We start from the raw sequence: 14548 nt of genomic DNA, 5'->3' as shown, positions 1-14548 counted from the left end.
ACCTGTGTAGGGCAGTCGAGGGACTAACAAGTGGTATCGAAGCCGTACAAGTGCCGTTGCCGGACTAACCGCTGGTGATGACGGACGGTTCGGAGATGGTTGACAGCAGCAACGCTACTGTGGCTGCCCAACCACGACAGGAGGTCGTCGTGCGCACGGTGCCGAAGGTCAGCGGCACGAGTTGGCCGACGCTGACTCGCACCAACTATAGCGAGTGGGCGGTGACCATGAAGGTCAAGCTCAGAGCCTGACGGGTCTACAATGCCATTGACAAGGGCACTGACGACGAAGAAGACGACGTGTCAGCGTTGTAGGCTATCCTCGTTGTTGTGCCAGCGAAGTACAGGGAGCCGTTAGGGGCGAAGAACTCTGTTAAGGAGGCATGGGAGGCCATTGCAGCGTTGCGCGTCGGCTCCGACCGCGCAAAGAAGGCGACGGCGTAACTGCTGAAGCAGGAGTACGCCAACCTCAAGTTCAAGGATGGTGAGTCGGTGGAGGACTTCTCCCTCCGCCTACAGTCACTCATCAGCAAGCTAAGGAGCCACGACGTCATCATCGACGAAGAAGAGGCGGTCTCCAAGTAGCTCCACTCCGTGCCGGTGAAGTACATCCAGATCGCTCTCTCCATAGAGATGATGCTGGACTTGTCCACCCTCATCATTGAGGATGTGACAGGCCGTCTACGGACGGTGGACGAGCGCATGGAGCAGGCCACCGCAACAACGGACAGCGGCAAGCTGCTGCTGACAAAGGAGTGAGATGCCCGGATGAAGGAGAAGTCCGGGGAAGCCTCCTCCAGCCGCGGTGGCGATGGCAAGCGCCACGGCAAGGCTTCTTCCGAGAAGAAGAAGAAGATGGTGGACCCCAACGTCTGCCGGCGCTGGGGAAGACGGGCCATTGGGCAAAGGAGTGCCCAAATCGTAAGCAGGAGAAGAAGGCTGAGGCTTATTTAGCGCAGGCTGATGAGGATGACGAGGCCACTCTCCTGATGGTGATGTTTTGTGCACTGCACGACGTTGAGGCCAAGGAGAAGGGAGAGGTGATGGTGGTAGAAGGGCACGGCAAGGCTCTGAAGGCTGTCAACCTCGACGAACCGCGCGCTCAAGTCCACCTCGGACGTGTGGGCGCCCGAGCAGGAGCAGCGGTGGTACCTGGACTCCGGCGCCAGCAACCACATGACAGGCTCCAAGGAAGCCTTCTCTGAGCTCGAAGGCAACGTGACCGGCACGGTGAAGTTCGGTGACGGCTCAAGGGTGGCGATCCGAGGGCGCAGCACCATCATCTTCAGGTGCCAGAACGGCGAGCACCGCGCGCTAACGGATGTATATTACATCCTGCAGCTGCGTTCAAGCTTCATCAGCATTGGCCAGCTGGATGAGCACGGCAGCGAGGTACTGATCAAGGACGGCGTCCTCAGGATCAGGGACCGGTAGCAACGGCTTCTTGCCAAGGTGAAGAGGTCCCGGAACTGACTGTACTTGCTCGACTTAGGTGGAGCAGCCCATCTGCTTGGCTGCACGGCACACGGAGGAGCCGTGGCTGTGGCATGCCCGGTATGGCCATCTCAGCTTCGACGCTCTTGGTCAGCTGGAGAAGATGGTGACTGGGCTGCCTCATATCGAGCGCGTAGGCGAGTTGTGTGATAGCTGCCTGGTCGGGAAGCAAAGAAGACTGTCGTTCTCGAAGACGGTGAAGTACCGCGCGGCAGATGCCCTCGAGCTGGTCCATGGTGACCTCTGCGGGCCGATCAAGCCGGCGACGCACGACGGGCGCAAGTACTTCATCCTGTTGGTGGATGACTGTAGCCGGTTCATGTGGCTGCTGACCAACAAGACCAAGGCAGCGGAAGCGGTCAAGAAGTTCAAGGCACGCGCGGAGGCGGAGAGCGGCAAGAAGCTGCGCGTGCTGCGAACTGATCGCAGCGGCGAATTCACTTCGGTGGAGTTCGTTATGTACTGCGCGGATCAAGGGGTGGTCTGACACCACACCGCGTCGTACTCGCCACAACAGAATTGCGTGGTGGAGCGACGGAATCAGACGGTGGTCGGCATGGCTCGATCCATGATGAAGGCCAAAAGCATGCCGACAAAGTTCTGGGGAGGCGGTGACCACGGCGGTGTTCATCCTCAACCGCGCGCCCACCAAGGCCCTGTGAAGAATGTGTCCTTCCTTAGGACATTTTGTTGCGTCGGCCATGTGAAGAACACCAAGACTCACCTCGGCAAGCTGGAAGACAGGAGCACGGCGATGGTGCTCCTAGGTTACGAGGAGGGCACCAAGGCGTATCGGCTCTATGATCCCAAGAGAGGCAAGGTGGTGGTCTCTAGGGATGTGGTGATCGATGAGATGGCGGTCTGGGACCGGGAGGGTCCGGGCACGGGGGAAGCTTGCAGCTTGAGCAGCACCTTCGTCGTCGAACACTTAGTCATCCACGGTGGTGGAGACGCTGGAGAAGAGGTGCCGACCACCCCTGGAGTGGTGCCGAGCGGTCTAGCAGCAATGCCGACTACTCCAGACGGGGTGCCGAGCACTTCAGCAGCAGTGCCGAGCGCTCCAGCAGTGGAGCCGAGCGCTCCAGGAGTGGTGCCGACCGCTCCAGCAGTGGATCCGACCACTCCGGCAGTGGTGCCGAGCAGTCCAGCAGCGATGCCGACCACTCCGGCAGAACAGGGAGGTCATGGACCACCGATCGATTTCACCTCTCCACCCACCGACATCGACGAGCACGTGGACGCTTTCCACGACGGCGAGGAGGTCCAGTTTAGGCGGGTGGATAACATCGTCGGCGAAGGGGGAGCTCTTGGGTTGGCCAGTCGTTTTCTTGACAACCCAGAGTTGCTCCTTGTTAGTGCAGAGGAGCCACCGACGTTTGCAGTGGCTGAACGCAACGCCAATTGGCGCCGGGCGATGTTCGAAGAGATGAAGGCCATCGAGGACAATCGGACATGGGAGCTGGTGGATCCACCGGTGGGCTGCAGGCCGATCGGGTTGAAGCGGGTCTACAAGGTGAAGCGGGACGAGCGCGGCGCCATTGTCAAGTACAAGGCTCGGCTCGTCGCCCGCGGCTTCGTGCAGCGTGAGGGCATTGACTTCGAGGCAGTCTTTGCTCCGGTGGCGCGAATGTAGTTCGTTCCCTTGCTATTGGCCATGGTAGCAGCGAAGGATTGGCGCATCCACCACCTCGACGTCAAGTCTGCGTTCCTCAACGGCGAGCTCGCGGAGACGGTCTTCGTTAAGTAAGCTCCGGGCTTCGCCGTCTAGGGCGCTGAGCACAAGGTGCTCAAGCTGCGCAAGGCGCTCTACGGTCTGCTGCAGGCCCCTTGGGCGTGGAACGCCAAGCTCGATGCCACCTTGGGCGATCTTGGGTTCACTCACTGCGCCACAGAGCACACGCTGTACACGCGGCGACGGGGGAAGAAGTAGCTCGTCGTCGGCGTGTATGTGGACGACTTATCGTCACTGGAGCACGGGCGGAGGACATTGACGGCTTCAAGCGTGAGATGGCTACTCACCAACAACCATGTACCTTAGGAGTAGGTAGTTGGTGTACTCACCAACAACCATGTACCTGGTAGAGGTACAGCTAGAGTTGTATATATTCCATCCAAAGACAATGGAAAACCTCAGTTCAGTTTGCCACATCCAAAAGCAGAGCTTTCGGCCAGTGCTGCGCTTGTGCTCTGTGTGTGTGTGAGCTGTTCTCAATATCTTCTTCTACCTCTAGCCATAGTGAGTGAGTGTGCTGGTAAGCTTACTGCTTACCTGTGCTGGGCAGTCGAGGGACCAATAGTTTTGCCAGGCGGTTTTGCTTGCGTGGCAGTCCAGGCTAAATGCGTTGGACACGCTGGCCGTTGGGCTCGCTCGTCAGATGCTTGTTCGTCGGATGGAGCAGGGGCGGCGGCCATGGCGGCCGGCGGGGGAGGGGCATTTAGGCGGAGACGCTGCTGGGCACAACCGGGGCAGAGGCTGGTGGTCGGAGCCGCGCGTGGGTGACTGCGAGGAATGACGGCAGGTCGCGGACGCGGAGCGACGGGAGGTCCGGGAGCCAGACCTCGGTGCGCGGGACCCCGGACGCTGCGGCGGCTGTTAGGACTGGCAATAATCGCCGAGCCGAGCCTTGGATCAACTCCGACGGCCTCACGAACTAACTGCGACACAACTAAAAAGTTACAACAGGATTGCAGAAAACTTTAGATGACTCAAAGTAAAACTTCTAATAGTGCCAATGGACTCGACCCAGAGCACGTCCGCGAGACCGCCGTCACCTGCTGCACGCCAATGGACCTGACCCTGTCGCGCGCTGGTTTTAAGCCCGGGCTTGGCGTGTCACTCGAATTGGAATCCCGAAGATCTCTCAAGCTCTCCATCTCTCGCTCACTCTCCCTGCCTCCTCTCTCTGTTCGTTGCTTCCATGGAGAGCAGCAGCCGCCAACGGCCAAAATTCACGAGCTCCATTGCACCATCCCCAAATTAGTCGCAACCGTAGCTTCACCTTGAGCCTCTCTACATCCCAGGCCTAGCCTCGCTGGGTTTCATCCAAGGTAAAGGCTGCTGCGGGCGAGAGCCAACCGCCTCCTCGCAGCACCGCACCTTGATGCCAAAAACAGAGCTCCCTTCGCCTATCAAATTCCGCCAACTCGAAGCCTCCTTGTTCAATTCCTTGCACCAGTGGGTAGCTATGGAAGTTGCCTAGCTAACGAACCCACAGCGAGAGCCAGCCGCGCCCTGTCGTCAACGAATGTTGGAAATTCGTCGCCTTCGGTCAGTCCCCGCTGGAGCCCAAATTCATGGCCGCTGTTAGAAGTTTTACTTTGAGTCATGTAAAGTTTTTTGTAATCCCGTTGTAAGTTTTTAGTCTTGTCGCAGTTAGTTCATGAGGCCACCGGAGTTGATCCAGGGCTCGGCGATCATCGTCGGTCCTAGCAGCCGCGGCGGCGTCCGGGGACCTGCGTCGAGGTGCAGCTCCCGGGCCTCTCGCCGCTCCGTGTCCGCGACCTGCCGCCGTTCCTCGACGTCACCTCCGTGGACGACCCGTTCACGTTTGTGCTCCTGGAGTTCCTCGGATCCACCATGGCCATAGCTCGCGCTCCACATCTTCCCCACCTACCTGCTCCGGCGCCGACAGGTCCCTCGCCCCTGCCTCTGCACAGCTCTGCCAGCCGCGCCCTGCCCCGACGCAGCTTGTTCCACCCTGCAGCTCCATCCCGGCTTATCGTTGCCACCGCTGAAGTCGTTGCTGTCGGTGTAGCTGTAAGCCCTGCTTCCCAGGCACATTTAGTGTATTTAAGTTTTTAGTTAATCTATGTCATTAAGTCCTTGGGTAGCCCAAGAGTTGTGCGGGTACCCAGGCAGCTATTCTGTCTAGTTAAAGCTCTAGTGAGCTGTATGTAATCAATGCAGTACTTATCCTCTATATATTGCAATGTAGTCGCCTGGGAGAGTTGCCCTGGCTGATTATTTCTCTGTTACCTCCAACAATTGGTATCAGAGACTAGGTTAGACACCTTCTCATCTTCTCCATGACGTCAACCTCCTCTGAGCGCCGGGCTAGGAAGACCAAGGGAGCCACTGAGGGCGAGCTGGGCGACCCCTCTGGCAGGGCTGCGCGCCTGAAGGCAGCAGAGGAGGCGGCGGCGCTGGCTGTCAAGGCGGCACAGCAGGCAGCAGCAGCCGCGGAGGCGGCGGCCAGGACAGCGCAGGAGCTGCGGGCGGAGATAGCAGCAGAGAAGGGAGATGAGGAGGAGGAGGAGGAAGAAGAAGAGGAGGACCGGAGGAACCGGCGGCCGCGGACTCCGCCGCGGGACAGGCACCGTTCGCAGTCACCATTGCGTGACCGAAGGCGTCGTGGCGGCGGTCGCTATGAGTCGCCGCAAGGCAGGGTGGTCTACCGCGATTCCGGCAGCGGCACATCATGGCCAATGCTGGACAAGACCAATTATTATGAGTGGAGCCAGACGATGAAGCTCAGGATGCAGGCGCGCGACCTCTGGGAAGCTGTCGAAGGAGGCCCAGTGCAGTTTCGCGACGACAGGCGAGCTCTGGAGGTGATCGTCGCTGCTGTGCCCAAGGAGTCGGGGCTCCCGCTCCTCGACAAGGCGACGGCAAAAGAGGCATGGGATGCCATCGCTGCGACTCGTATCGGTGTGGACAGGGTCCGCCGAGCAACGTTGCAGCGACTGCGTCGGGAGTGGGAGAACATTGACGTCAAGCCTGGCGAGCCGGTGGAGGATTTTGCCCTGCGGCTGTCAACTCTGCACCAGCAGCTGGTGCTTCATGGAGACAGGGACATCGATGAGGCGCGTGTCGTGGAAAAGTTTCTGCGCACGGTGCCGACCAAGTACGCGCAGATCGTCGTCGCCATTGAGCAGTTCCTCGACTTCGAGGCGCTCACGCTTGAAGAGGTGACAGGAAGGCTCAAGGCGGTGGATGACCGTGAAGCGCAAGCTGTGACAGAGCCGGTGTCCATCAACGGCAAGCTGCTGTACACTGAGGAGCAGTGGCGTGCGCGTTTGAGGAAGGAGAAGAAAGGCGCGGAAGAAGCTGGCGGTTCTGGTTTCAAGAACCAGCGCGGCGGTGGCGGAGGACGCAGCCGCGGAGGTGGACGCGGACGGGGCAGAGGTGCTGGCCGTGGCGGCGGACGTGGAGAAGGCAATGGCGCCGGCCGTGTTGGCCCCAACACGTGCCTCAACTGCCATCAGGAAGGGCATTGGAACAGAGCGCGGCGGCGGGGGGAGGAAATCGTGGTGGACGCGGCGGCGGAAATCGTGGAGGAGGCCGTGGCGGCGGTAACCAAGCTGGGCAGCAAGGAGGACATGAAGGGCGTGCCCAGTTTGCTGAGTGTGAGGAAGATGCAGCTCTGTTTCTGTCTCACGGCTTCATTGAGATGGAACAGAGCACGCCGGAGCTCAACTATACAGCGCAGCGCGTTGAGTTCTTTGAGCCACGTGCGCGTGCTTATCTGGGAGCAGATGATGAAGAGATGGCTGGCGGCTGGTACCTTGATTCAGGCGCAACACACCACATGACTGGGCGGCGTGACCTGTTTTCAGACCTGAACACGGACGTTCGAGGCACGGTTCGGTTCGGGGACGCGTCCATGGTGGAAATCAAGGGCGTTGGCTCAATTGTTTTTGAAGCAAAGACTGGTGAGCATCGTGTTCTTCATGGAGTTTATTTCATTCCGGCGTTGAAGAACTCGATCATGAGCCTCGGTCAACTTGATGAGAATGGCTCAAAGGTGGTGATTGATGATGGAGTACTGCGGATTTGGGAACGCAGCAGCGGTCGCCTACTGGCCAAGGTGAGGCGTGGCGCGAACCGGCTGTATGTACTGCATATGAAGACAGCACAGCCAGTGTGTCTTGCTGCGCGCAGGGATGAGGAGGCGTGGCAATGGCATGAGCGTTTTGGGCATCTGAATTTTGAGGCCCTGCGGAGGCTTGGCAAGGAGGAAATGGCAAGAGGGATGCCAAAGATCGATCATGTTGAGCAAGTGTGTGACACTTGTGTCACCACCAAACAGAGGAGGCGATCATTTCCTGCTGCAGCAACATATCGTGCTCAGGATCACCTTGAATTGGTGCATGGTGATCTCTGTGGGCCAGTTACACCAGCAACTTCGGCAGGTAATCGCTATATTCTGCTGCTTGTAGATGATGCCACACGATTCATGTGGGCAGTGCTGCTGTCATCTAAGGATGCTGCAGCAGATGCTATCAAGAAGGTGAAGGCTGCTGCAGAGGTGGAGAGTGGGCGTAAACTGAAAGTTCTGCGCACAGATAATGGAGGAGAGTTTACTGTTGCAGAATTTGCTGCTTATTGTGCCAATGAAGGAGTCAAAAGGCATTACAGTGCTCCTCATTCACCACAGCAGAATGGCGTGGTGGAGCGTAGAAATCAAACCGTGGTGGCCATGGCACGTGCCTTACTCAAGCAGCGCCAGATGCCAGCCAAGTTTTGGGGGGAGGCAGTGATGACTGCTGTGCATATTCTGAATCGGTCACCAACCAAGGCTCTAGGTGATGTCACTCCCTATGAAGCATGGCATGGCCGAGCACCCACTGTTGGCCATCTGAAGGTGTTTGGTTGTGTGGCATATACTCGCCGTTTGTCTCAGCTCAGGAAACTTGATGATCGTGGTGAAGCTGGAGTATTTATTGGCTATGCTGAAGGAGCCAAAGCCTATCGAGTTTTTGATCCAGCATCTCAGCGTGTACGTGTCAGCCGAGATGTGGTTTTTGATGAAGGAAGAGGTTGGGATTGGACATCACCAGCAACAGGTACGTCTGGGGCAGCTGGTAGTGATTTTGTGGTGGAATTTCCTTGGGAGGAAGAAGTCCCTGGAGCTGGAGGTTCAGTGCAGTCACACTCATCTCCTCAGCCCCATTCTGCCTCACCTGAAGCTTTCCCAGCAGCAGAATCGGTGCTTGATGCAGGAGAAGAGGTGTCTGAGACATCCAGAACGCCTTCATCACCACCAGCTCCAGCCAGCCCACAAGTGGAGCACGTGACTCCCTTGGAAGATGATGAGGAACGGCTGGACACTTATCACAACGACGAGCAGCTGCGCTATCGTACCATAGATGGCATATTGGGCGGGGAACAGGAAGTTCCGCCGCCGGCGCAGCGCTTGTTCGCAGAGCTCCACCTCACCCACTCTGGGGAACCCATTTCTTATGCAGAGGCAAAAGATGATCCTGCATGGCAGGCAGCAATGAAAGAGGAGCTGCGCGCTGTTGAGCGCAATGGCACCTGGGAGCTTGTGTCTCCCCGAGCTGGCCATCGGCCAATTTCTCTAAAATGGGTCTACAAGCTGAAGAAAGATGAGAAAGGAGATGTGATCAAGCACAAGGCTCGGCTTGTTGCTCGTGGGTTTGTGCAGCAAGAGGGTGTTGATTATGAGGATGTGTTCGCTCCTGTTGCGCGCATAGAATCAGTGAGACTGCTGCTTGCTCTAGCTGCCCAGGAAGGATGGACTGTTCATCATATGGATGTCAAGTCAGCTTTTCTAAATGGAGATCTCAAGGAAGAAGTATATGTCCAGCAGCCACCTGGGTTTGCTATTCCTGGGGAAGAAAGCAAGGTATATCGCCTGCACAAAGCTTTGTATGGGCTGAAGCAGGCACCCAGGGCGTGGAACGCTAAGTTGGACTCTACTCTGAAGGAAATGGGGTTCAAACAAAGCAAACATGAAGCAGCAATTTACAGGAAAGGTTCAGAGGGCTCAGTGTTGCTGGTTGGGGTCTATGTTGATGATCTGATCATCACTGGAGCAGTCAAAGATGAAGTAAAGGCTTTCAAGGAAAGGATGAAATCCACCTTTGAGATGAGTGACTTGGGTTTGCTCAGTTTCTATCTTGGCATTGAAGTGCAGCAAGGCAAGAATGGGATCACCATGAGGCAGACTCACTATGCCAAGAAAATCCTAGAACTGGGAGGCATGTCTGATTGCAATCCAGCAGCTACACCAATGGAAGAGCGCCTGAAGCTCAGCAAGCATAGCACTGCCAAGGAGGTGGATCCAACTCAGTATAGGAGGCTGGTTGGAAGCTTGAGATACCTGGTTCATACCAGGCCTGATTTGGCTTTCTCAGTGGGCTATGTGAGCAGATTCTTGGAGAAACCGATCACTGAGCACCAGCAAGCAGTCAAGAGGGTGCTGAGGTACTTGGCTGGAACATTGGACTATGGTCTGCAGTTCAAAAGAGCCCCAAAATCTGCTAGGTTTGTGGGCTACTGTGATTCAGACCTAGCCGGTGATATTGACTCCAGCAAAAGCACAACAGGTTGCCTGTTCTTCTTTGGCAACAGCTTGGTCAGCTGGCAATCTATCAAGCAGAGGGTGGTGGCTTTGTCTAGTTGTGAGGCTGAATATGTGGCTATGACTTCAGCAGCAACACAAGCCCTGTGGCTGTCAAGATTGTTGGCTGATTTGTTGGGAAGAAAGGTGGAGACTGTGGAACTGAGGGTTGACAACAAGTCTGCAATTGCACTTGCTAAGAACCCTGTCTTCCATGACAGGAGCAAACATATCAGAGTTAAGCAACATTTTATCAGGGATTGTATTGAAGAAGGCAGCATCAGGACTGAGTACATCCCTACAGCTGATCAATTGGCAGACATTCTCACTAAGGCTTTGGGCAAGGCCAAGCTTGAAGATATGAGAAGCAGAATTGGCATCAAGCAGATCAAGAAGGGTTGAAGCAGGTCTTAGGGGGAGAACTGTAGCTGTAAGCCCTGCTTCCCAGGCACATTTAGTGTATTTAAGTTTTTAGTTAATCTATGTCATTAAGTCCTTGGGTAGCCCAAGAGTTGTGCGGGTACCCAGGCAGCTATTCTGTCTAGTTAAAGCTCTAGTGAGCTGTATGTAATCAATGCAGTACTTATCCTCTATATATTGCAATGCAGTCGCCTGGGAGAGTTGCCCTGGCTGATTATTTCTCTGTTACCTCCAACAGTCGGCTTTGAGGCCGTCCGCTGTTCAGAGGCGCTGCTTCTCTTCCCACATCCGGCCTTCGCAGAGGAATCGCAGGCGACGGAGGAACAGGAGTTGGGAAGCCAGGAATCGCAGCAGCGCGTGTGCGCGGTCAGCGGCGGTGTGCGTGGAACAGCAGTGGTGCGAGCTGATAGCCTGGACACCACGTCAGCAAAGGCAGCCAGCTAGGAGTGCCACATATACAAAACCACCTAGCAAAACCACCCAGGGGGTTAACTGACCGGTTTTGCAAACTTTAATGTGTTCAATACATGGTTTTATACTTTGGGGGGTTAAGTAGACACCTCTCCAAACCTCAGGGGGTGATGTAGACTTTTTCCTTTAAATTTTCTGTGCGCTGATTTGTGTATGCATGTTTGATGTATGTGCATACTCTCAGCAGACTAGCAGTTTGAAAATAATGTTAGTAGTGCAGCAGCTATAGAATGAGCAGAGGTGAGTAGAGTAGCTGGAGTTTGACACAGGTTCTGTTTCATTGCATATAGTCATACATATTTATAGACATATGTAGTCGGCTTGTAGAACCGACCTTACTACTGTTACTGCTGCAGTGTTGCTGCCCTAGCTACTAATAAAAACAGATTTGAATACTACTAGACAGCTGCTAGTTTTACCGACCTACCCTTACTGTTGGTGTAAGCAAAGTCTAAATTGACTTATACTGCAGACTGTCAGAGACAGCTGCCTTTTCTTACTGCCTAAGGACAAAGAACCGACTTAAACATATGTTGGCATCTAGCAAAAGACAATATATCTAGTACTAGCTAGATAGGCAATAAACACAAGATTACTTTAACAAATAATAATACTCTATTAGAGCATAAACGTGCTCAATGTATTTTATCGATCAATGGAGCAACAGAGTTTACAGATATTTATAGGAGCTAGTCTTATAATTAAGAGTGTGTGAAGAACCTAGGCGACAGCTAGGGGAGAGTCCCAGGCATCAGCTGGCAAACAATAAACAGAAAAAACAATAAACAGAAAATAAATATGGTAACATTCTCAGCAGACTAGTGCTGATTTGTGTATGCATGGCTATACGGTTTGGATTTATAAATTTTCTTTCATTGAAGTTCTGTTGTCACGTTTGGGCATATGGCTAGTAGATCTAGATTTTCCATTTCTGGAATAATTTATGCTTCTAGTTTAATTGATTATACTGTAATTTGCATGTCAAGCGCTGACCATCAATTAATTGCAATCGACTTAGAGCAGCAAACCATTACATACCTTTTTTAAAAAAAAGAATGAAAGAGAGAATATGTCTAGTTTTAAGAAAAAAATGCAAATACTCCCAAGGATTGAAGAAAATGAACATATAATATTATGAGTTTATAGGTAAAAAGTGGCTATTGAAGTATTTGATTTACTGATAGTTCCTTTTTTGGTATCTGAGCTATTGGAAAACAATGGCTGAATACATCATCCTGTCTGACCTTCAGAAAATTGCTGTTTGATTAAAACTTTACTAATGTGTATTTACTGAACTTGATGCTTTAGTGTAGGATGAGTTGTGGATTATATGGCTAACTGATAGATGAAGATTCCTTTTGCCCTGTTTTAGTTACTATGTTTGTTTCCTTCTGCAGATAGGATTGCTTCATGCTGTCATGTCAGATAAGGAATACAATGTCACTACAAACTGCATTTCGACAAATCTGTCCGAGACACCTAACCTTCCCCCAAGTTTTCGTGAAAATGTGAACCAGACAAAGGAGTCAATTCGTCTACTTGCAGATAAAGTCAACCTTAGTAACCATTCGTTGCTTTCACGTACCGTTGTTGTCATGACTGTGGATGTTCAGTATGCGTTGCTTGAACTTTGCAATGGCCCAGATGCAGAGTCACCTCTGGCAGAGCTTGCTGTGAGTATTCCTAAAAATTAGTGCAGCTGTTCTTATAGGAGATATGCAATTCTTTATTGTTGTTATGGAAAATATGTACCAAAGTATACCATCTCACATCATGTCATCATCAATATATATTACTGCTTGTTTTTATTGGCTATCCAGCTTTTTTTTATAGTTTGTTCTTCTCTTTATTACAATGAGGGCCAGCTCTCCTGCCGGTTTGAGGAAAAAAATATGTACTGCTTCACGGTAGAATGTATTGCATTTTACATTTTTTAGTACTTTGGTATGTGATGGTATGCAATATGTATTGTATTATTCCTGGAGCATGTTTACATTTTGAACTAATTTCTTCTGTAGGTGGAAGGTCTATGGGTGTCCTATAGGACAACATCAATGCTTGAAATGGATCTATATTTGTCGATATTGAAATTTTCGATACATGATATCCGTCCAGATACGAAGTCTGAGATGCGTCGGATGCTTGGATCTTATTCAGAGACTGCTAACCTGTGTGCTGAAGACTCTTCAACTGATGCGGGGGTTTCGAATCTCACAATGCTGATACTGGATTATCGTTGGCGTTCTTCTTTTCAATCATTTGTTATAAGAATACAGCAGCCTCGTATACTTGTTGTCTTGGATTTTCTGCTTCCTGTTGTTGAGTATTTTGTGCCTTCTTTAGGCACGATAACTGGCAGAGAGGAAAGTCTAGACCCAAAGAATGATCCTCTTATGAGGGCTGATGATATTATACTTTCTGATCATGTTTTCTTGCAAAGGGAGAATTTTATTCAACTCTCTCCTGTAAGGCAGCTAATTGTTGATGGTTGTGGTATTGACGAGTTCATTTATGATGGCTGTGGGGGCACTATATCCTTAAGCGAGGAATTTGATAAGAAAGGACAGGTATACTCTGGGATTATAATCATAATTGGTCATGGCAAAAGACTTCGATTCAAAAATGTGAAAATTGAGGTATTAAACATGTAATTTACTTTTATGCTTTCTATGAACTACTATTATAAAGTTGGTGATGTTTTCTTCTATAGTGCACCGTTATATTGATGCCAGGCTTACACCTTTATTGTTGTTTGTATTGTGCATACAAGAACGGTGCACTGCTTAGAAGATGTGTATACTTGAACATGGGAAGCAGCTACTCGATCGCTTCTGAAGATGGTGTAGAGGTTTCAGTGTTAGAAAGTTGTTTCAGTAATGATGATGAAGATTGTTTAAACCTTGAAGAACATAAAAAGAGAAATCTGCAGAATGCCATTGATGGTCCCACAAACCAAATGCTGAACTTTACTTTTGAAGCTCAGGTACAAGTACAACTAGATCTCAATTGTGTAATTCCTGTAGATGATTTTCTTTTCAAATTTATGTGCGGAGCCTTTATGTGATGGAAAAGAATTGAACCGGTCCAGGGGAGGGGTAGGGTGTGTAACCAGTTGCATGGTGTGTATTAACCCCAACTCCAGGGGAATTTCTGAAACCTTGTTCTTTGGAGCAGCCCTTGAGGAGTGCCATGAAAACCATGGGGTTGGACCCTAGGTCCACATTTTTCATGGAGGTGGCATGATAGTGTCCATGGCACTGAAAATGACAAGACCACTGTTCAAAGATCTGTCTCAGCTTCATATTGTTCTGTAGAGCAAAGAAAAAAAAAATCCTTTTCCTTTTTAATTACTACTATGGATTCAGTACGGGAGAATCCTGCTGGTATAGTTGTATCTACTACAGATGAAGTGATGAACTAATGTAAAAAGGATTCGTCTAATGATTTAAGTAACAATAGGATAGTTATCAGTTACAAGCATACATTTTCAGTGTCGTGGCGTTGATAGTAGTTATATATGTTTTAAGTTCCGTTGGCGTTTTCGTCTGGTTAAACTGTATGTATGTTTCGGTGAGATTTTGGTGCCGGTTGGGTGAACCCCCTTTGTGTTCATTCCATGTGGACAGTATCTTAGGTTGGAGAAGTTTTGTTTTGGTTTTACAAACTATTGTAATTTCATTGCTCTCGAGTAATGGAATTCGGTTTGTCCGTGGTGGAAAAAAAGTTACAAGCATACATGAAAACTAAGTCTATTAAATGAAGTCCTGATATCAATCTCCAGAATATCCAGATGATTTTAAATAGTATCCTCTTAGATGTAGTGCCCACCTTTCGTCAACAATGTAAGATTTCAAATCA

At 51.6% G+C, this 14548-nt stretch overlaps 1 protein-coding gene across 1 annotated transcript in view; it reads left to right on the top strand.

Moving 5' to 3' along the window:
- Window positions 1-14548, top strand: part of LOC136477321 (uncharacterized) — a 65581-nt gene that overhangs the window by 34824 nt on the left and 16209 nt on the right. Inside the window, 3 exon segments of the mRNA XM_066475449.1 lie at window positions 12088-12363; window positions 12709-13326; window positions 13461-13673. Of these exon segments, the coding sequence (XP_066331546.1) occupies window positions 12088-12363; window positions 12709-13326; window positions 13461-13673 (1107 nt within the window).

The sequence above is a fragment of the Miscanthus floridulus genome, chromosome 8 (genome assembly GCF_019320115.1).
Source record: "Miscanthus floridulus cultivar M001 chromosome 8, ASM1932011v1, whole genome shotgun sequence".
Classification (NCBI taxonomy): domain Eukaryota; kingdom Viridiplantae; phylum Streptophyta; class Magnoliopsida; order Poales; family Poaceae; genus Miscanthus; species Miscanthus floridulus.
This window is presented reverse-complemented; position numbering and strand designations above follow the sequence as displayed.